This window comes from Aptenodytes patagonicus, chromosome 2, assembly GCF_965638725.1.
Source record: "Aptenodytes patagonicus chromosome 2, bAptPat1.pri.cur, whole genome shotgun sequence".
Classification (NCBI taxonomy): Eukaryota; Metazoa; Chordata; class Aves; order Sphenisciformes; family Spheniscidae; genus Aptenodytes; species Aptenodytes patagonicus.
The window spans coordinates 140,154,211-140,176,708 of NC_134950.1; the positions used below are offsets into that span (position 1 = coordinate 140,154,211).

At 38.0% G+C, this 22,498-nt stretch overlaps 1 protein-coding gene across 5 annotated transcripts in view; it reads left to right on the forward strand.

Annotated features, from left to right (window-relative positions):
• Positions 1-3,340: 3,340 nt before the first annotated feature.
• The window catches only part of ETV1 (ETS variant transcription factor 1), a 67,962-nt gene continuing 48,804 nt past the window's right edge, over positions 3,341-22,498 (forward strand). For 2 of the 5 annotated variants that reach the window (XM_076331410.1, XM_076331413.1), the window contains exons 1-5: positions 3,342-3,502; positions 4,032-4,165; positions 4,941-5,028; positions 6,796-6,843; positions 16,736-16,789. In XM_076331410.1, the coding sequence (XP_076187525.1) occupies positions 4,121-4,165; positions 4,941-5,028; positions 6,796-6,843; positions 16,736-16,789 (235 nt within the window). In that variant the 5' untranslated portion in view covers positions 3,342-3,502; positions 4,032-4,120. Of the gene's footprint in view, positions 3,503-3,785; positions 3,891-4,031; positions 4,166-4,940; positions 5,029-6,795; positions 6,844-7,037; positions 7,370-16,735; positions 16,790-22,498 lie in introns of those variants that run through there. The other 3 variants (XM_076331411.1, XM_076331412.1, XM_076331415.1) reach the window with 3 other exon arrangements.

The following is a 22,498-nucleotide window of genomic DNA, read 5'->3' on the forward strand; positions in this document are numbered from 1 at the left end:
TTGCCTGTTATATTTCAATTGTGACTATCCTTTTTCTGAAGGATTTTCTTTAGTTTAAGCATAATTTATGAAGGTGTCCAAATGGCTTATTTTTTCAGCATAAAGCATTTTTGAGTGTAATTCTCTGTCTTGTTATCAAGTCAGTTCATATTTTTTTTTCTATTTTATTTTGAATTTAGATTTTATCATACTGGATTATGATGGTTTATTCCTTTATTTGAAAATGTGGTTAAATTCTTCTCACATTTTCCAGGAGAAACCGGTGTTTATCAAATCTTCTCTTTGCTCTGCCTGTCTGGATTTTCTTCTATTTTTTATGTTGCAGCAATTATTTGTAGCTCCATAGTGTGTCAAATCAAGCAAGAAATATATATTTCATTGTCCTCTTTCAGATAAGTGTGTGAAGTATATATTGTCATTATGAAATAGAAATAATATATCATTTTCAATATATAGTGAAGCTTTATAGTGTAATTGAACATATCTGTCTAAAAGAAAACAAGTATCTTGCTTCTAAAGCAGTACCATTAGAAAAGCTGAATTTTTTAAGCAATTTTTTCTAGTAAAATAAATTCAGCACATTTAAAAAAATATTTTCAATTTGGTAAAAACTGTTCAGTCTTTTCAATGAAAAAATAAAGTGATTTTGAGGTTACCTTTTAGTTTTCTAAAAGGATTATTTTTACAAAAAGGTATTGAAGAGTACTGTTTTCTGAAAATAGTAGTTAAAACATAAAAACTTTATTTAAAAAAAATTTTAAAAAGTTGCAAGAATTTTGGACAAGCATGTAAAATTACAAAATAATTACTGTGGCCGCACCAGTTTACATGTAAGATGGGTGTGACTGGTGACGGTACAAGACTGCATTTCTGCACACAGACCTTGGAGTGGGTTGCCAGTAGATATGTGGGTTGGTTTTTTTTTTGTTTTTTTTTTTCCTTTCTTGTAAGCATCTACCTCTTAATAGTTAATGAAGTTTCCCTGAGTACCACTCAGCACAGTGGATGAACAGAGAGGAGGATAAAGAGGGCTTCAAAATAGCTTTCCTCTTCCTTTCCTCCCCAGCATGTGTGAAAGGGCCAGATAGGGGGAGGAGGGAAGGAAGAGGCGTGTGGTGTGAGGAGTAACAGCAAGCAATACAGCTTTAATGCACGGCTTCTCTTGGAATTACAGCCCAAGTGGGAGCACGGAGAGCTCGGCTGTTGCAGGGTGCTGACCTCCTCCGGCTCCGTAAACTGGGGTGCCAAATCTGTGGCCATGGAAGTGCGTGTGCTGGAAGGTGGCCACGGTGCTGTGCCAGCAGCCTGTGAGGTGCAGGCTATGGTGGAGGGGAGCGCAAGATGGGATCCAGCAGTGCAAATTTCACAGGTGGTACCTAATACCCAGTGGGTCTGTGGTCCCTTGGAAACTTCAGTTGGGGCTGGTTTAATTAGCTTGTCTGACTGACACACCAACAATTTTTAGTGCACTGTTTTTAAAGATAAGCCAATCCATCACGGCTTTCGGTTTAGAAAGAGTACACAGTGAACTCTGGCACTTTGGGAGCTGGTTGACGAGCTGGTCAGCAGGGTGGGATGGACGACTGGAGGCAGTAGCTTCATCAGTTCTGCTGGTCCACGGGTTAAAGTGGCCACGTGCTTCTCAGGGACAGATCTGTAGCCACAGCCTTCCCACAAGGCCCATCATCCCCAGCTCCACAGCTGCTCTAGTCTGGGCATCAGTATAAATAAGAAAATGATGGCCTCATTATCTAGGAAATTTCATTTATACCTGTAGCATTTGGTAGAATTTTATTCCCCTATTATACCACAAAAGGGGCTTACAGGAGCAGCAACTCAGAGACTTGGCCAAGAACACAATAAAATGATTATAGGTTTATACCACATTTAGAATATCATTACTGTCTCGTAATTCCAGGTGTGCTGGGGTGCATGTGTGGAAACAGAAGCAGTAAGAACACAGAAAACAAGCTGCTGGTGGTAGACATCTTCCCTGACAAGGCAGTATGGGAAGGACAGAAGTGGTGGGAACATGGTGCTTCCCTCTTCCTTGGCTGGACAGGACAAGTAGCGAGTGAGTATGAATAGGGAGATCGGAAAGGAGGAGAAAGGGGGGGGAAAAAAAAAAAAAGGTTGTGGCAGAAAGTAATATGCTCCAAAATAGAGTGTAGCGAAACAACTGTAATTTTCAAAACAAAGTAGTATAGAAGAAGTAACCTGAATATTGTTAATACGACTGCAGGCAACTTACGCAAAAGCAGGTTTCTTCAGTTGCCTTTACACCCTTAGGTATAAAGAAAACCCTCAGAAAGGGCTGAGGGCAAAGTTGGACTTGCTAGCTTGGGGCTCTGCCTGTTAATTGCTGAACTACATCAGATCGTAAAAATCTGAAACTTCCTATCTCACAGCAAGACAGCGTCATGAATACCTAAATTTACTACCTGATTCCTGCGATACCTGGAATTCAGTGCTCAAAGAGAGGACAAATATAGCTGCTATATGAAACCACACAATCTGCTTTGGTGCATTTTGGCAGTTCAGAAAAAGCGGAGTTTTTGGACGCAGCCCTCCAACAGCCACTCTATACAGAGAAAAGAAAGCTCACTTTCTTCAAGAAGTCCTCAGAAATCCTGAGCTTGATATGTCCTGGCACCACTGCACCAAAAAAAAACTAGATCCGGTGCCTGGATGCTGCCAAATTCTGTCCACAAAACCTAGAAATTATGTCATCATAGTAGAAATAACAATTGCTTTCTATGATTCAGCTAAAAAAAAAAAAAAAAAGCAACCACTCTGGGATGCCACCAGATCCTGACAGAGCCGTGCAAAGTCTCCGCCGGTGTGGCGTGAGCCCCTCGCCGCGCTCACCTCTTCCTCACCCCTGGGCTCCCGCGAAGTTTTGCGGGACCGCTCTGCCATCAGAAAAGGGGTGTGGGTGCGTGCGTGCGTGGGTGTGTGTGTCTGGTGTGTGTCTGTGTGTGTGTTGTTTTGGTTTTCGGAGTCCGGGAGGCTAAACTTTTTTCATTTTTTAAAAGAAATTATGCGGGGGGGGGGGGGGGGGGTTGCCATGCCACCCGGGGAGTGTCGGGGACATGGTGTGCCCGCAGCAGGATCCCGGGATCCGTGTGGCGGCACCGCCGCGCATCCGAGTTGCGATTTCCGATCCCCCACCCCCCGCCCCCCCCGGCAGAGGAGCCAAGGGGGGAGCGGAGACTCGCCCCCCGCGTTGGCAGCGGGGCCGGGGCGGGGGGCGGCGGGGCCGGGGCCGGGGCCGGGGCCGGGGCGGGCGGCGATCCGGCGGGGGGCGCGGGGAGCCAATGGGCGGCGGGGATCCGCCGGCGCGGCTCGGGGGCCCCTGGAGGAGGAGGAGAGGAAAAACCACGGGATTGAGCTCTGTCAGTGGCGCTCGCCGCTTCCAAGGGGGAAGTGCCGGGGAATAATTAATGTTTTTATTAAATTTGGAGGGAATTTTTTGCAGCCGATCGCCGCGCGTGGCCTTCAGGTGGGTCTTCCCCGCAACTTTGTCCGCCGCCCCGCAGGATTGCGTGGTGGTGGGCTGCAGAAGCGATCCCGGGGGGAAGAAGGTGGCTGGGGGTGGGGGTGGGGGTGTGTGGGGTGCCTGTGTGAGTGTGTGTGTGTGTGTGCGTGTGTGCGTGCGCGTGGCTGCGGCTGGCGGGCGCTGCCGCCGCTGCCGTGAGGTGCGCGGCGAGCCCCGCCGTTCGCCATTACGAGTTGAGCACACGTTTGCGAGAGTCGGGGCTGCCACTCGCGCGGATCGCCTGGGGGATACGGCGGGGAGTGTAAATAAAACCCTGCCTCTCGCCTTGCTTTCTGCTGCTGCCTCGAAGTGCTTTTGCTCCGTGTTTTCCTGGCAGAAGCGTGTAACCCAGGTGAAGGCAGAGAAGGGAGGGTTGTTTTTATGAATGGGACTCTTTGAGGTTAATTAGCTATGCAAATTCAAGCAGTTCATTCATGATTTTTTTTTTTTTTTTTTTTTAAAAACCTAAAAGCCATCTTGTATTCCCCTCTAGGCTGATTGGAGTCCAGATCCCGAGGAAATCTCCAGATCAAATGCCCAGTAAATAAAACACTGAGCTAAGACTTGTGGAAGAGCTGCAGAATGGATGGATTTTATGACCAGCAAGTGCCTTACATGGTCACCAATGTGAGTGATCAGTTCAAAGTTGGTGTTTATAAACTTGACTCCGACTTATTTCTGTGGGGGAGTTTTGCAGCCAGAGTATCTGCTTTGTTACCGCTGTAGGGGCGACTCTTCATCTGGGAGCTTTGCCTGCAAGATGAGCCTGTTTTCTTAGTTATTTCAATAAAGCATCATGTTCTTTTAAAGACAGTTTTGGGATGATTAAAAATCATGGACATGATTAGCGGATGAGAGAGGCAAGAGCAGCAACAGCTGCATTCAAAGTTTCTGGCTGCGTTTGCCTGCAACGCTCAGAAGAATGAAGTTGAGGCAAACGTTAACGTTTTTTTTTCCTTTTTTTCTTTGCTTTCAGGACTTCGCAAACAATGTTATAAGTAACACAGGGAAACAAAGCAGTCTATTATAATCTCATATCTGGGTTCTCCTGCGTAGCTTATGCAGAGGGGATTTATGTGCTATTGTGTAGGTTTGTGTACTTTAGATGCTAAAAATACATGGTTGGTATTGTGTTGCTGCTTGAACACATTATATATGTATCTGTACAAATAGATGTCTACATAGATAGATAGAAATGCATTGCATTTAGACACAGCAATCTTTTGGAGGATGTTAGGTGCTCAGCAATATCTTTTGCGAGAAATTGGAGGCTGCAAGACGATCATTTCCCTGTTCGAAAATGTAAAGTATTCATGCTGGCTTTGAGTATTCTTGATTAAATGAAAAAAAACCCCAACAAACCCCTCAGATTTCTAAAGTAACTGATCTTTCCTGTTTATAGAATCCGCGTGGGAGAAACTGTAATGAGAGACCGACAAATGTCAGGAAAAGAAAATTCATTAACAGAGACCTGGCTCATGATTCAGAAGGTGAGGGCTTGCTCCCCCCCCCTCCCCCCCACTAACTAATGCAGAGAAGCTTTTTGAGAGCTATTTATTTATTTATTTTGGAGATAAATATATCTAGATCAATCTGAATAAACAAGACAAGAAAATTGCATTTACTACTGCAAAACAAACTGGCAAAGGCAATAAACTGATAAAGTTGATATTCTTTCCTTGACTTACCCTGTTGCATTTTAGGTACTGCTGCACATGTGGCACATGGATGTCGTGCACTGAGGCCAAGCCTTTGCAGCATCTGACACGAGTCATAGCACCTGGCTTTTTCCACCTTCAGGCCTCTTGAGGTTCAGGGCTTTCCTTTATCTTTTAACATCCTTTTCACTGGTGTGTGTTCACTGGTGGTAGCAGGAGAGAGAATGCCGGTGTGGAGACTGTTGGTTTTTACTGCAGCTTTACTGTAGAGCTAGTAGTCAGGCTCCTGGTGTCTGGTAGCCTGTTTCTATTGCTGTGTAACACCAGTACGGTTAAAAATCCGGGGAAATTTGGTTAAGGAAGTCTAGAGTGGACGAAGTTTTGGAGGGCCAAAGATTTGTAACTTAGTCTCATCAGTAGCCACTCACATGATTGTAGCTGGAGAACTGTATTCTAGCAATAGCTGTTAACACTTACTTAGGTTACAGGGTCAGTATAGATGCTACGCCTACACCTCTATAAGTACGTATGACGTATAGGAAGGTATATAGGGACCTACAGCTTACCCCTATATAAACCTTATCAAGGTGAGGACACATTGATACACTTTTCAAAATCCCTACTTACTTGTTGGAAAAGTTTCTTCTAGGGTAGATTGAAAAGAAAACAACTTTCTGATTTTCAGTTAAATGATTTCCCAACATGAACACGAAGTATCAGTCCACAGGATAAATGAATAGCTTCTGTCATTTAAGTGTATGTAAATAGTTATCTGTCAGCATTCATAAAAGAGGAAGTCTCTCTCAAAATACAGTAAATTAAAATAAACCATTTGTCAGTTCAAATATCCTACTTAGTCTTAGTAAACAGAATTTTCATAACTGAGTTTCTGAGCTTTGCAAGTAAGCCGAACGCTGCTCTGGTTTACACCCATTATAAGCAATTGATTTCAGTGAATTGCAAAAAAAGATAAGCTGCTGCAAAACTCAGTCCATGGAGAAAGTGGTTTCACTTTAAAGAAGTACAGTGAGTACAGCATAGAGGAAATAGTGGTGATTCTCTTGTCATACAAAGTAAAACATAAGGGGAAGTACAAAAGATTTCCCATTTCTATTTGCTGTTGCAGCATCTCAGGTCTTTGCTTCAAAATTTTTATATGATAGTTACGACCCCACTAATAAAAATACTCGGTCATTGCTCAGGCAGAACTCCCGTTGAAGTCCGAGAGAGCTTTATCTGGGGCAGATATTGCAGGAGGAGGCCTGAATTGTATAAGGAGAAATAGTTCACCTGTAAGAAAGATTATAATTTTTAACTTTTCTATGTATTGCTGAATGAACCTTTTATATTATAGAGCTTGGTTAAGATTCTGGTTATTATTTCAAGAGTTGATAAAATAATACAGTAGTACTTCTTTTTTATTAATAGATGTAGAAAAATCATTAACTGCAACTTGAAAATACCTACTTTGTATGTTTGACTGCCAAAATAGGATTCACATACATTGTTCTTCAGGAAAAATATATTTTCGAACATATTTTAATCTTATGAAGAGATTAAAGGTGTGAGTTTTTTATCCATGTCTTCATCTTTTTGCAGAACTCTTTCAAGATCTGAGCCAATTACAGGAGACATGGCTTGCAGAAGGTAAGGGAAAAAACTGCTTGTAAAAAGAGGAAAAACAACTCTGGAGGGGGAAGAAAAAAAAAAAAAAGTCCTGAACTTGCTGTCTTAATGTTCAGCCCAATTAATTGAGCTCTAAAAGAGCCACCTCATGTGTCATGCATACATTAGAGCCTCTGATGAGTTTGTCTTTGGGGACTCTGGGGCTGCTCTACCCAGTGTCATCACAAATTACCAGGAGAAATTGCTTCCAGCTCACAATCACATCTGCTTTTGGCAAGAACTAATGCACCAAGACTTCAAGTTCTAAGCCTCTGTTCAGATTTTAATTGCAATTGATCAGGTTTATATTATTGTACCTCGAGAGACTACATACAGCCAGAACTGGGCTTGCTGTTTCCTTTAGAGCAGCACATGTAATTATTTGGTGTTCTGGTGGAGTACTTTTCTGATGGCAGAAATTAGTTTCTCTGGGTTCATCGGGACGGGATGCTTCAAGATTTAAGTGCAAGTGTCTTCTTTCCACCTTGTTCACAACACAGAACATTAGGTGTGTATGGAATACTTAAAAAGTACTATTTCTTTTTTTTTTTTTTTTTTTTTTCCAGAAGCCTTTAAATATTTTGCATGTTATTTTTGTCTTTGTATTTGTAGTTGTGGGATTGTGTACTGGGTGATTAGAAAACTGGCATCGGTCTGTTTTACACCTGCTTGTGCTTTTAAGTATTTCAAATAATCTTGCAGAGCACATTCTACTGAAGAGAGAATGTTTAAGAACAATAATATAGAAATCTGAATTTAGAGTAGCTGTTGAGAGATTCATTTAACAATAACAAAAAGTGAGCTGCTGCATTAAGAGAACTTTAACAAAATGCAAGGTAGCTTTCTGCTTGTTGAAGTGTATTTGTTCTCTTCAGCAATATTTTCTGATTTTTTTTTCTTTGATATGTACAATATTGTTTTCAAGAATAAAGATTTTTATGCATTGTCTGTTCTTAATATTTCTGGTTGAAATTTTTATGTAAACTTCTGCATCTGAGATAAACATGATTTTGATGCAAGTTAACATAATCTCTCCAAATTTATCCTGATTTAAATGAATGTGATTATTCACATATGTTGAATTTTTATCATGCACAGTTGTTTATAGAATAGATGTTACGCTTTTTTGGGAAAGGATGAATGTTGGGGTGAACTGCTTGCTGCTGGTTTTCATAGAAGGAGGAAAATATTGCTGATGACTACTTGCCTACATACTGATTTTGTTTTAACAGCTTTATATGTAGTTAGTCAAGTTCTTAACCTATAAGTAAGTTGTGGGGTATTGTTTATTTTGCTGACATTTTTATTGTCCTAGCATTATTTTTAGCATGTGGTTATTCTGTATATAATCAAAAAGTCCTCTTTAAATTAATGGATCAGAGGATATATTTTTGTGAATTAATATGGTTCTTTCCTAATCATTGAAAACAGAATGTCCTGTACTGAGATCATTTTTTGTAGTATAATGATCAGATACAACTGTAACTGTCTCCCTGTGGTAATTTTCCTAAGGATCTCTTTATTTTGTATCATCTCATTCATTCTAACAAGCCAGAAGTATGTTAAAATACTACTCAAAAGATACTATTTTTTGATGGAAAGGAGAACTTTTAGTTTGATTTTTCACTGGCATGGATGGTTTTGTTTCTAAAATGATTAAATTTCTTTGATTATAAGTCAGAAAAATACAGGCAGATTCATAATGCATGTGCAGATAATAATGTAAGTTTGAAAAATAATATGGAATGTAAAACTAGTTTAATCATTTCTGTAGGTACATAAATTACTGTAATGGCAATTTTTATTCTGGAGGCACTGCTTATTTTAGACTAGAATGAATTGTTTGAAAGCCTTTTCTTCTCTTTAGCTGAGTCTATTTCACTTAATAAATTTAGATAGGTTTTGAGAGAGAAAGGTGTCTAGTCCTGTGTCAGCTAGGTTGAGGAGCCTTTGTAAAAGCAGATAGCATCATCTGGTAAGTATTTAAAAATAAAAAAAAAAGTTGCCTTTTCGTTAGCAGAGGATAGTAAAGCTAAAGAATGTTATATTTTTCCACAGCATATTGCAAATAAATATTACGGATTTTTCAGTGTTCTAGAAATATGTTAAGAAATCTGTGTGTTTCAGGCCACGCCATGGTTTTAGCTGTTCCATAAAACACAAACTTTGCACAGCTTTTCTAAAGGCTAAACTAAAACGGAAATAAAAAGTCAAGATGAGAAAATCAAATATTGAGCTATTAACTTGATCCCAAATTTTTATTAAAAAAACCCACCCAAAACATCTTTTGGTAGTCTTTATAATCTACTAGTGTTTGAGGATATTGTAGCTCTGCTCAAATGTCTACATGATTGAGCTTAGCCAGGAAACAGATTTTGAAATCAGACTTGTTTACCCATTGCTAGATGTGTCCATTTATGTTCTTCTGGACCTTCATAGGCTAGAAGTCTGCCAATTTGGCAGCATCAGTAATGTTTACATATTTCTTTTCATAATGCTCTGGAGCCAGGGAAATGACCATGAAATTTTAAAACATCTTGACCCTTTTTAAGAAAAGCAGTGGCAGCTGACCAGGTTTCTCCCACGAGTTCAGATCCCCACTGGGGAGTAACCAGGTCAAAAATCTACTTACTAGTTAGGAGAAGAAAGTGAGTTGCATTTTATGACACACAAAAAATGCTTGTGGATTTTTTTGTTTTGCTTTTCCTGAAGCTATCCTTACTACATCACGTATTTTAGCCTGGAGATTTTTACAGTTAGTGTCACCTGTGACAAGTTGGTGGTAAACAAGTAAACGTAAAAGAAATGTATTCTTTTCCGATTGAAAATGGTGGGAGGTTCACATGTATTAAAGAATTAATCCAAAATGTAAACAATTCAGTAACCTCTTTAATATTTTATTACTCCATAATTAACAAGTTGAATACTACTTACAGAAAACTTACAAATGTATTCCACTAGCTGCATACTAGATTTTTATGGAAATGAGTTTTGCTTCTTACTCTGTGTAGTATTAAATATGTAGGAAAGAGTCTAAATTATTTAGATGTAAAACTTACTCTGAATAAAGTTCCCTCATGTCCATTGTTATGCAGGACAGAAGGTAGATTATAACTGTTTCCTGATGCCAGAAATTGAAAGTGGGAAGCCTTTAATAATTGTTTCAACCTTCAAACTTGAAAGGAAATAGTTAAAATTGCCTATTGCTAACCAAGGCAAATATTATTCAGATATTATCTTTTGTTTTATATTTAAATAACTTGATGGCAACATTTTGTCATGATAATATTATAAAATGACTTTATTGATTCTGTATATTTGGAATCAGATTGGTTTTGGCAGATAGCAATTGTTCGGTGACTTGAAAAAAATGGTTCAAATATTAATCTAATGTTATCTCATCATGGTAGCTGTTACTTCTTATTCTGGAATAAAAAGAAGAGAGAGAAATTCTTAGTGAGTGAAAGTCTCCTTTCCATTGTGAAAGCATTTGGTTTAAGCATTTAGATTAACAAAAACCCCAGATTTTTATTTAAAATTACTCTTTCAGATACTAGTTTCTCCTAGAGCTTGTTAAAGATACGTAAAAGGCATCCCAAGCAAAGACAAATAATGAATTTACGCACTAGATCTGCTTCTTAGAGCAATAGATAATATGCTTCTGAGATGGTAATAAACTGAAAAATATAATGTTCTTTGGGTCACCTGAAAAAATACAAAAAGATTAAGTGAACAGTAAGTGGTTTGAGATAATAGCTACAGGTAACGGGTTCATGCCTCTACTGCAGCTTAGCTAAATTGAGTGGATGGCTACTACAGGCTACCAGGATTTGAAAGCCAGTTCTTGGTATCTGAAAGTAAGTTATTTCTCTCAAATAACTAATAACCAAATTTGGAATGAACTTTAGGAAATAAGTTTCTGCCCTCTGTTCTCCTATCATGAAGGATGCACAAGCGTCACGGTGATGTCTAAGCTAATGTTGACTTCTAGTTTATTTCTTAAATGAGGAGGTATGAAAATGAGTAGTTTCTAGTTCTCAAAGGATTATTTTTAATTAAAGAAAGTAGTAGATCTTCAAATATTAGTCTAGTTAAAGTGACTTCATTTAGATCGGTGAAAATGTGCAGCAGCTTACTTTGGCTAACTAGCTTTCTTCTGCCAAAAAGCTGTAGAATTTATCCAGTGTAAGGCAAATGCTGTGTAGCCATATTCAAGAGCTATCCACATCTTTATAGGAGCAAAAATAATCAAGAAATGCTAATTTAATACCTCTGTGGCTGAATCTGTCTGATGGGGACAGCCACTCTAAAAAGCAGTGAAAAAACTTTCATTTTGGAATTTGTAATACAGAGAATAGCTGCTTTTTTTTTTTTTTTTTTTTGTATTCTAGTGAGCTGACAGATTTGGCTTTCAAATACTCGTAACTTTTGATCTTAAGTGCACAAAAAAAGGAGAAAAGTTAGATTAGGCAAAATGGGGGGGAGAGAGGGGATTCTCTTTTAAAAAGAATCCAAAAGAAATAAAACCACCAGAAATCTACAAGTCTGAAAGTCTGTGTAGTAATAAACTTTTTAACGTTTTTCTTGTTTGCTGGAAAAGTAGATGCCTTTTACTCAAAATAATAATTTTCAAAGGCGTAGTGGAGTTTGTGAACCATGAGGGATGTAACGAAATGTTAAATGTGAGTGTTCCTTTTAAGCTAACTTTTTTCTCATTTTTAGTATAGCAGCAAATGAAGAGCAGATTCTACAAACCCATCTTCATATTCCTAGGGATTATTCACATAAGGAAGAATTTTGAGATCTGGAGCTAGTTTTGAACTGCATTTAAGTTTATTAGTCAGAGCATCTCACTTTATGTAAAAAGGGTTTTGGGTTGTTTTGACAGCAAATCCGGTGCTTATGGGAAATAATATTTTTTACCATCTTGAAATTTGTCACTGTTGCCTTCTGAATGCTCCTTTGTTAGAAACAGTTGTTCCTGTGGAAAGGAAAAAAAAAAAAACAACAACCAAAACACCGCCCCCCCCCCCCCCCCCCCCCCCCCGCAGCTCTTTCAGGAATACTTAAAATTTATACAATCTTTCAGATACTCAGAAGTAACAATGAATCAAAGAAAATTCAATAGACTCATTACTGTTGAGACCTGAAGTCTTATTTTAGCTGAAGCCAAAATACTACCGTTCATATATAATTCCCTGTCAATTTCAATTTCTTTTGCCACTTTGAATAAATCATTGATATTTTAAAACGAATTGCTCTTAGCTCTAAAAGTGAAGCTTGAGGTCAGAGAACACAGTAACACAGGAAGTGTTCTGCTACCCAAAATAAAGTTTTAAGTGAAGCAAGGAGGTTTGCAGCTTCTTGTTTTTCTGGAAAGTTTCCGTTTTTTAACAGGAACACCTTTCCCTTGAGTGCAGCTGAGCTTTTGGAAGCAGTTTGTGATTGGGAGAAGGAAGAGTTAAATTTGAGCCCTGTATAGTTCGCTTAACTTTTCATTTATTAAATACGTTCCTCAGCAGGTCTGTGCTGCATCTTGAGACAAAGCAGTGAAATCAGTGTGTTTATGCCTAAAGTTCAAGTTTACTTTGCTGTAGCTTTCTGGAAGGGTGTGACATGAAAAGCTTGTGGTTGGGGCCACATGGTTCATGCTGGACTGTGTTTTTGTGAATGGAGGCAGAACTCCAGTTCTGACTGCTTGTCTTGAGGAATTGCTTCGGAGATCAGCTGTCTCATTCACTGGCAGAAAGAATGACTCATACATCTTCTGCCTTGTTTGGCTCCAGGTCATTGTTACAGTGGATAGAGCTGGTTTTAATTAAATATTAACTCCTTTTGTCCTGGATGCTTGTTAATGGGGACTTTTTATTTTTGTTTACTTGCAATGAAAGCAAGCTAACAGGCCCTAGTTTTAAACTTTTTTTTTTCCCCAGATTGCTTTCCCTTTGCAAAATGAGCTGTCAGTTCAGCTTTTCAAAGGCTTTTTAAAGCTCTAAAAGCTACAAACAAGTATTAAGTATTTTTGTGCTGTGAATGTTTGCTTTTGGCAAACTGATTTTAACTCAGTAGGTAGTGAAACTGTAAAATCTAAACTGATAACATCCTCAAGATCATCATTAACATTTCTGTACACTTCCCAAATCCTCTTGAGACATTATAGCTATAATCAGAAGAAAAAGAAAGCTTTTGGTAATAACCTGGACTGAGCTGGATAGCTTATGCTGCAGATGTTGTCTGCTTCAGGAGTTTGAGACTTGATGGCTCTGAATGTGGAATGAACTAATGTAGCTGCTTCTGCTATTAGCAGTAAAAGCCACGTGCTTAATATCCTTCAAAACCTTTTATTAGTCTTTTGGAATATACTTGCCTTCTCAAACCCCCATAATTAAGTAGCTCAGGGAAATATTCTCATTCAGTTAGACGATCATTTCAGATACCTTTTTCAATTTTCCTCTGAATGGCAAAGTGGAAAAAAAAAAAGTTTTGGTGATTTATGCATTGTGTCTTGTGTTGAGTATGTTAACAGAAGACCAATGAAGATTTTATGGCAGCCTTGCTGAATTGCAGTATTTGTGAATAAAAGAAAAGAGGAAATGAATGGCATACGCATATAAATGTGCAGACAGTTGCAACACTGCAAGTTACATTTTCCTTTCGGACATTCAGGTTGAAGTGTCTTTACCTGTCTGTTTAATTTGCTACAAAGTCTGCCTGTAATTACCCAAACTCAAGGTACCAAAGCCCTCTTCTCTTTGTGTAATGGGATGATGTATCCCAACGATATGCCCTCTCACAGCAAGAGGCTGGTGGAAGAAGTCTACGTATTGGGCTGATGATGGTTGCTTGCATTTCTGCAGTATGATCGTGTCCGAGTTTCAGTTCTGCTAGTTTAAAAATAATATCAGATTAAACAAAGGAATAATTTAAGTTCTCACTTCCAACAGTTAGTGGGTCCTTTTAATTTCTTTGTATAGGCTTGTGGGCTCGTTTCTAAGGTACGGATGCTACTAAAATTAGATTCCAGTAGGAAATGTATGTTCCTGGGTTGAACATTCTGGATGTTGTTATTTGTTTTGTTTATATTTGGCAGGGTTTTAAACACTTCTTAACTTGCTGTATTCCTTTTCTTACAGAGGCTTTTAAGGCTATGTCAATATTGTATTTAAAATACATTTTGACGGCATAGTCTCCACCTATTTCTAGAGTACTGATAAAGTGATGCGCCTTGATCTCTATTGAATATGCCTTCATAATTTTGGGGATCCATGATTGAAGTATATTTTTCTTGTTTACTCCAGACCAAATTAGGGGTAATGACAGTATCTCTAAAGTGACAATTCAACCAGATGTATTTTATTTTTTCTTGCTCTTTGGCTGGAAAAAAAAGGACCTCATTTACTGATATATACATATATATCTCTACAACAGATTTGTTCTGGAGTAAGTCAAGTTAAACTGATAAAACCAGAATAAAGCATCAGTAAAGCAGTCCAGTGCGCAGAGTGCGCTCTAGAAAGTTACGTAAGATTGCTGTCCCAGTTTTGCAATCACTAAATGTAGCCTCCCTATTTCAACAGGAGGGTTTTTGTTTTCTTTTAGCCTTTTTCAGATATCCCGGATTCACAAATTAACATACATACATACACATATGTATGTATATATTAAAAATGCATGTGTGTGCATAAAAAATTAGAGTCATACTAGCCTCCTTGCTGCATTTGAAAATGATAGCTGGCTTAAGAAAAATGTGTGGGATGTGTCTTCTGTAAACAAGAAATTACTTGATATAATTACTTTACCTCTGAATGTACCCACAAACCCTTCAAAACCAATTGGAAATGTTAGAAATCCTTAGGAACTGATTTTTAAGTAGGATACCTTGATTTCATAATTGGATTCTTCTGTGACAGTCAAATATTTGGCATTTTTGTAAGGAAAATACCCAACATTCACATGCAGTCAATTGCATGAAATGTCAGAAATTGCAGAGTGTTAGTATTTGGGCTCATATTGTCCCTGAGTTCATTTCTGGTAAAAGTCCTGTGATTTCTCTGGAGGAAAGAAAAAAATAATGCCTCAAAAATTCTGGGAATATTTGGTTTGGTTAAAATACGTGTTTTATACAGCTTCAAACTTTGAGGAGCTAACATGTCCTCAGAGGTACTGGTTTCTTCTAAAAAGATAGGTTATTAAAAAAAAGAACAACAAAGCAACAATAGCTATGCTTTTTTTCGGAGTAATGCTAATGACACTTCATGTATTTCTCTTACTCACACTTCTTTTCAAATCCGTGTTTGCAGATTTCCCAAGGTCATTTGTTCTAAAGGGGTATTTGCTGCAATTAAGACAGTAGGACTTTAAACATTTATTTTAAAACCGAGAGCAAATAATTTTTTGGTATAATGAGCATGATTCTGAACTCTTTACCCAGGAAAAAAATTCTCAGTTAAGTCATTAGAAATATTTCTTGAGTAAGGAGTGGAGATCTGGTCCGTGAAGAGTACTGTAGTGCACATTCAAAATAATTGTGAGTAATTATAATTAAATATGTATTTTTAATTCAAACAAATTCTGTTAAAACTAGTAGAAATTGCACATATATAAAGGGGAACGTATGCTTCCTAAACTTAGAAAGTGTTCTGAATGGCAATAAAGTTGTATTTTACCATTTAACGTATTTAATGGTGTGATAGTCACTGTTTCAATAAATGATTATGTAACCAGTATTTACCTCTCAGATCTTGTTGGGTAACCAGATCATGGCAGATGTTAACTTTTAATTAAGATCATGTGAATTATTTGCTCGTGGTTAGACAAGAACTGTGTAAATTGAAATATTTTCAAACAGATAATTTTATGCAGCTTTGCTGTGATGATTCTAGTTAGTGTATGTTGAGGACAAGATGGCAAAGTTCAGGGACGTTAAGCTGGATCTCTCTTGGGATGTACCCAGAACCAGTCGTTCTCCGAGGATGCTGCTTCTCAGCATAATGTTCCGCAGTTCTTTGAATGTATTCACCTATAATATACGTTCAGTGGTATTTCAGCTTAAATGGTTTAAATGAGTGTACAACACAGTATGAGAGATGGCTAATGTCTTAGATAGCCAATGAAAAGGAACTGAGGTACCACAGATGCAAAATTATGTATCAGTAGACTGTGAAACGATTGTATTTTGTAGCTCAGGTTTGTGATGAAAGTTTCCTAAAAGCAAAGATGGTCTTACACAAGGTGAATGGATGTTAATAATGATTCTTGCTTTAAGTAAATCTTTTTTTTTTTTTGATGTCTGAAATTTCGTCATTGAACCAGGAATTCTGTGGTCTGGTAAAATAGTTCTTTTTGAGTATTTAAAACAGTAATAAAAACCCCCTACTGTGTTGGCTGACTGCAATGAAAAATTGGAATCGCTTTTAAGTGAGCCGAAGGTGTGGTAGTTCGGGGTTAAAGATGCTTAAGTGTTAAACACTAGGATTTGCTTTTATGCAGACTTTCCGTGCAGATATGTTGAAAATGAGCGCTGATGGGTTTTACCAGTGGCATGGTAGGTCCAGACTCTCGTGCAGGGAGTGAGGCAGGGCCAGTGCCAGCGTCAGTTTTCACGTCCTCCCATCCCCATTGCTGTGTACTGGGGCTGCTCTGGACTTGCCCTGCACCGCACAGCTTCACCCCAGGGTTTATCTCATATTAAAATGATGCGCTTGCCTGATTTTCATACCCAACAATGAAAAAAAAAAATCCGAGTTTTAATCTTGGCTGTGCTTCAAATTAAGCACAAGAGTCTTTATTTATGCTTTACTGGCTTCTTTTAATTCTTTCCTTGTTTTTGTTTTTTTGTTTGGTTTTTTTTTTGTTTTTGTTTTCCTTTCTTCAGCTCAGGTACCTGACAATGACGAGCAGTTTGTGCCAGACTATCAGGCTGAAAGTTGTAAGTATAGTATGAATCATCACTTTCTTAAAAATATGTATTGTATATTTATATTTGGGTCTTCATATTTGTTATTTATTGTGTCATCTGCAGTCATGTGATAGCTCCTTTCGCTGGTCAGTGACATCAGCGCAGTGAATAGATAAAGCAAGTGGCGTTTTGATGTGCAGCCAAAAGAAATTGTTTGGGCTGAAGGTATAACCTTTAGCAGGGGGCCCTCTCCTGTAATTCCCACCCACCCAGCCCCAGGGAAGCAAGGAAAAACTCACATTGTGGAGGTGGAGGGAGTTTCTCTGTCCGTAGAGTGAGGAGAGGAGCGTGTTGAGCCAGTACGGATCAGATACTGTGGGACATAGGAGGCAGCTCTGCTGAGCAGAAATCGGGCTGCTCGGTGCGTTTTGTGTATAAATAAATAAATAAAATTCTCCACATAATACATCAAATACAGCCACTGCTGAAGCATTTTTAAGTTGTCTTAGCATGTGACATTTTGTTGCTCAAATGAAATTTCCCTTTGAATTAATGGGAGGAAGCAGGAGTTATGTTAAGCTGGATGCTTTGCATTGTTTGCTACTTTACTTAACATGTGCCCAAACTTATTTTTTTTTTTTTAAGCCTGTACCCCTCAAATCTTGCCTTTGCCTGCTAAAGTGCTACTATTCTGTTAAACGCTGGCTCCCCTTCGCTGTACCTGCTGTTCTGTGGTTTTGGGTGGTTGCAAGGGCGTAGTAAAGAAATGGCATGAGAAACATTATCTGACAAAGTCACAGACTTCTTGGAGCTTCTTTCTGCATCTTTCTTCCTCATGGCAAGGTTTCTCTCCATCATCAGAGGTCTCTTCTAAACAGTGTCTGCCGATTGCAGCAGAGCGCATGGTAGCTTTTCCATTTTGCTAAACAACTTAAATAATTTATCCTATCAGAGTGAATTACTGCAGTTCACTAAACCAGATAGCTGTTAAATACAGCATTCATGTACTGAAATGTTAGGATTAAAATTAGTGAGATTAGAAAGAATTGCATTAAAACAGTCTTTAACCCAAAAAACCAAATTCAGACTTGTTGAGTTTTCTTATAAATCTTTTAGTGGATTTTTTTCAGTTATTTAGAAACTGTTTTAGGAAGAATTTAGTAAGAGTATTCATAACAACATTTTGTAGGGAAAAAAAAAAAGGGGGGGTTTCGTCCCCTGGACGCTGATAGTATACCTGCACAGCAACAATTTATTTTTATTTTTCTCTAGAAGTTCCTGTACATATACCAACCAACAATCATGGTCACTTTTAAACTTTTAAAGTTGCCTTTTGTAACAGGTTGTTGGTGGTGGGTTTTTTTTTCACCTCCGGCTTCAAAGACTTTTTTTTTTTTTTTAAATTAAATTATAATATGAAAGCCAAAACTATTCTATAAGTTGAAAATCAGATATGTAATCCTACATGTGGAGCTGTGTCCAAATATAGTCATGTATGTGTACGTCCTTTGTGTAAGAGTGCAAAGTTCAGTTAGGGCTTCTATTAACCCACAATTATCGTTACACAACAAGTCAATGATTCTTGGAAAATAATTTGTGAACTGTGAATGAAAAGCTCCATTGAAGCTGGTCACTGCTTTTGGTGATAAAGAAATTCTCCTAATGTAGCTATTTTATTAATGCTGTTAGCCACAGCTTACACAGTATTATCAAAGGAACATTTATTTCTTCATTTCAGTTGGTTTCTTTATCTTAAGTAAAGGTCAGGAGAGCTTCCTGGAGAGTTACTCTGGCAAAGGTTATGGAGTTTCAGACATATACTTGGATATAATGTATGTAGCTGTGGGCTCTGTGAAATAGGAACGGAGATCAACATAACCAAAGCCATGGGGAAATTACTGCTGCAGAAGTAGCACAATTGTGACTGTTTTCTCTAGGATCCAAACCTGCCTTCAAACGCTATTATAATGACTTACTATATATAATCTATAAGTCTGTACAGTGCTCACCCTGTTACTGGCAGCAACCTGGCCGGAGCACTTGGCTTCCCCCCCCCCCCCCCCCCTACTTTTTTTTTTTTTAAATATGGGAGAGGATGGGCAAGCTTTCATAGGTTCAGTGTTTGATACACTTACTTAATTGAGCCAAAAATGTTGAAGGACAGAAGTGTAAACCAGTGAAGAAGGTCACAGCCACTTTCTAGTTCAGGGGCAACCAAACTGTGGTCAGCCACCTCATTTAAATTTGCAGCACAGATTTCATTTATGGAGCTGTATATAGGTAGGGTGTGTGTGTGTGGGTGTGTGTGTGATTTGCAGAATATGTAAAGAAAACTGAAGTTTTCCACTGAAACAGTTACAGTCTGCAGTCCAGGTACAAAAATTAGTGACATTTCTAGCTTCATTGCTTGAGAAACGGGCTTTAAAACTGAGGTAGACTTGTGGTCTTAAATTGAAACTTATATCATTGAAAGGAGTTGTAAGAAACTTCACTAACAGTAGCAGTGCTGGAAAGCTGTGGTTAAAACTTTCTTGCCTAGAAATCACCAAGTCAGTCAACTCTTGAAGCAAAGGTGTGGAAGGTAGCGGCAGAACTGATACTGCCAAGAACATGTGCTGTGTCCTAGCGTTGAGCAGGATTAAATGTCCCTTAAAATGCTTCGGGTTTTGCGTTTCTGTTCTGTAATAATGATTTTAACTAGTGAAACTGCACTGGTATTAGTAACTAAGGGAAACATTTAGTTTAGATTAGATATACAGTCCACTTTATCCACTTAGGGATTTAACTTCAAAGCTAGCTTGGGACCATGAATATTTCAATTATGAGTTGCTATTAAACTTCAATCAGTTTTCAAAAAGCAAACATAATATATATATTTATAGTTAGGTGTGGGCTTTAGACATTATGAGTGAGATCAACAGCTAGCATAACTTCATGTGATATTACTGACGTTACTGGAATTAGGCATATTTCTACTAGCTAAGGATCCAGCATGTCAAGCTTCCCCTTAATGCTTTAAACTTCAGTTTACCTGTTTAAAGTTGCATTTATTTTGTTACTCCATTATGTCTTCTGGAAAGAGGTCCTTCCTACCATAATAATCTTAGAAATGTCTGCACTTCCAAACCTTTCTTTTTTGTCACAGCGTCCAAAGCCCCATCTGGTCCATCTTGTATTACCTTTTTATTAAATATTTTTTAACTTTGAATACCTATCACAAAGAACATTTTTGTAGTTTAGCTCAGAGTGAGCAGAATGAAGAGTAGATAACAACTAGCCTGTTCAGATGAAATTTGAAAAACAAGTTGCGGTTTAGTTTCTCATAACCTTCTGCTTTCTGCAGCGACTGAACTGTTTGAGTTCTAAGAGAGAAAAATGTGTATCAAAAAGATTTTTTTCAGCTTGCAATTACACTGGAAAAATATCGCAATTGCATATTAAATAGTGTAATTTTCTTACTCTTTCATTTCCATTCTCACAAGAAATAAAAATTCCACAAAAAGAGGGAGGAATCACTTTTACAGGCATTTACTTGGAAATTCTGTTAGGCATGTTGGTTTTGCCCCATTCTGAATCTGCTTCTACACTTCAGCTGACCTGTTTGCTATATAGTCAAGTGGCTTCCTAACGACTCTTCTTTTAGCAATTACGTGATGAAAAGTTGTGTAAAGCAAAAATGCAAAATCTGTTTCTCCAAAAAGGTGAATGCTTTTTTTTTCCTGAAAATCAGCATTCTGTATGCGACACTTTTTCCAAATTCTTATCTAATTCATAAGACTTAGTTAAGCTGTTTTTCTGTCCGTATGAGGTGTATAAAGTTCAGTATTCGTGTGTCAGAAAAGGGTGACCTGTGTTAACTTCCTCAGATAAGGTTTCCTATTGTTTCAAGTCCATTTTCATATACTGAGGAGGAGCCGGATCCTGAACTGGTTGTAATCAGTGGCGAGGCTTTCAGATACTGTAGAACAGCAAGGACTTTCCAGTCTAGGAGTAAAAATGAATGAAGTGTTCAGTTAGCTCAAAGTCAGTAGCTGTTGAGGTGAAGATTGCTTGCTCCCATTGTTTGGATGGTTTCTATAACAGACATGAGGAAGTAGGTAGGATTTGCTGATATTTAAAGGATGTAGCTGGCAGAGAAAACTTGGTATTGTCAACAATACACTGATTTGTAATTTGACCTTGGTACAATTGGTTATAAATGGGGATTACCCTGCACCAAACCAGATTGCCTGGTGTCTTAATAGCGTAATCGTGTTTTGTTTTGTTTTAATAATATGTATTTACATTGGTCTGTTCTTCCAGAGTTTGTTTTTTTTTTTCTTTCTTCTTTTGCCCTAAAATGTAGGTTACCCATTTAAAACTCATGATAAACTCTAGCTTTTTGCTTTTTATTTGTTATTGAATTTCTGCTATTGAATTTCTGCTAATGAGGATTTGTGCTGTGCTTCACCTTCTTGATCGGTTTCCTTCCTTCTCTTTCATTTTGTTCATGTATTGTTTCCCTGACCATCACTGCCTTAACACTGCCAAGGGGTAAATGTTAATGTTGGACCATAGCTGTTGACAGTAAATGGGAAGGGCTGGCTGTAAAATCCTTGCTCCTCCATGTCTGATTAAACTTTAAGATAGGAAAAATACTTTTTTAGTAGTGATTTTGTCGCTGATCTTTCACGACCTTTATTCTTTCTCTTACCTTGTTTTTTTTTCCTCCAGGTTTAGCAAAGGAGGTCTTTCAATGTAGATGCCAGGAGCCTTAAATTATTCAGGGATGTGCTTTTTAGATGCTCTGGCTTGCAATCTTTAAAAGCCTGTTAAAGAGAGATTCTTTACATAGGCTTCAGGTAGCTGTATTCTTCTGTCATTTTAACTAATGGCTTAGGATATTCCAAATGCAGTTTAAATGCGGAAAAGCTTTAATATTTATTTACATGTTTGCAGCACACAAAATCACGATTTTTTTTTTTTTTTGCACTATCAGGTGAAAAATGCTCCGTTTTATTTTCCTTCTCTTCCTTTCTGTGACTTAAATCTCAAAAGCGAATTTCAGAACTGGAAGAGCATTTCCTTTTTGCTTTAGTATAGCAAGAGCTGGCAAACAATTGGTAGAGGTTAATTTTCACCTATTTTGACATATTTTGGAGAAAAAACCCCCACATGATTAAAACAAAGTAGAAAACACCAGAATAATGTAAGTTCTGATAGGCCTACTGAAGTCAAAAGGAGATCTGTTTACTGGGTTTGTTTCTGTTTATGATGCAGAATAGTTTAATTTTGCAGTTTCTAGAAAAAATTTTAGTGGTCTGAAAAAAATGACAACATTTTTTAACGTGATGATTCACTACATAGGCAGCTGGCAGTCATGTCTTGGTAGTGCACAATGTCCTAGAAACTGCAGTTGGTAGTGTTTTGGTTTTCTGTGTGTGGCAAGTTGCACACACCAGTGTGTTTTCAGTTTTGGTTTTTTTTTACAAATTTCCTTTTTTTTTTTTTTTTTTTTAGAGTCTGTGTGGCTGGAATCACCTTTTCTTTAAGTGTAGCTCTGCAAGTGTGGTACTGCAGCAGGCAGACCAACAAATATCCTACAAGGTGGTGCTAGTTATTCTTGGTGCTTAGCTATTCCCTGGTAGGGCTTTCTGCTGCAGCTGTGTTTTGTTTCTTGCCGCTTGTCTTGAAACTACTTCCTTTCATAGGTCAGACGTTGTCAAATACAGAGACATTTACTTATTTATTTTAGTGCAT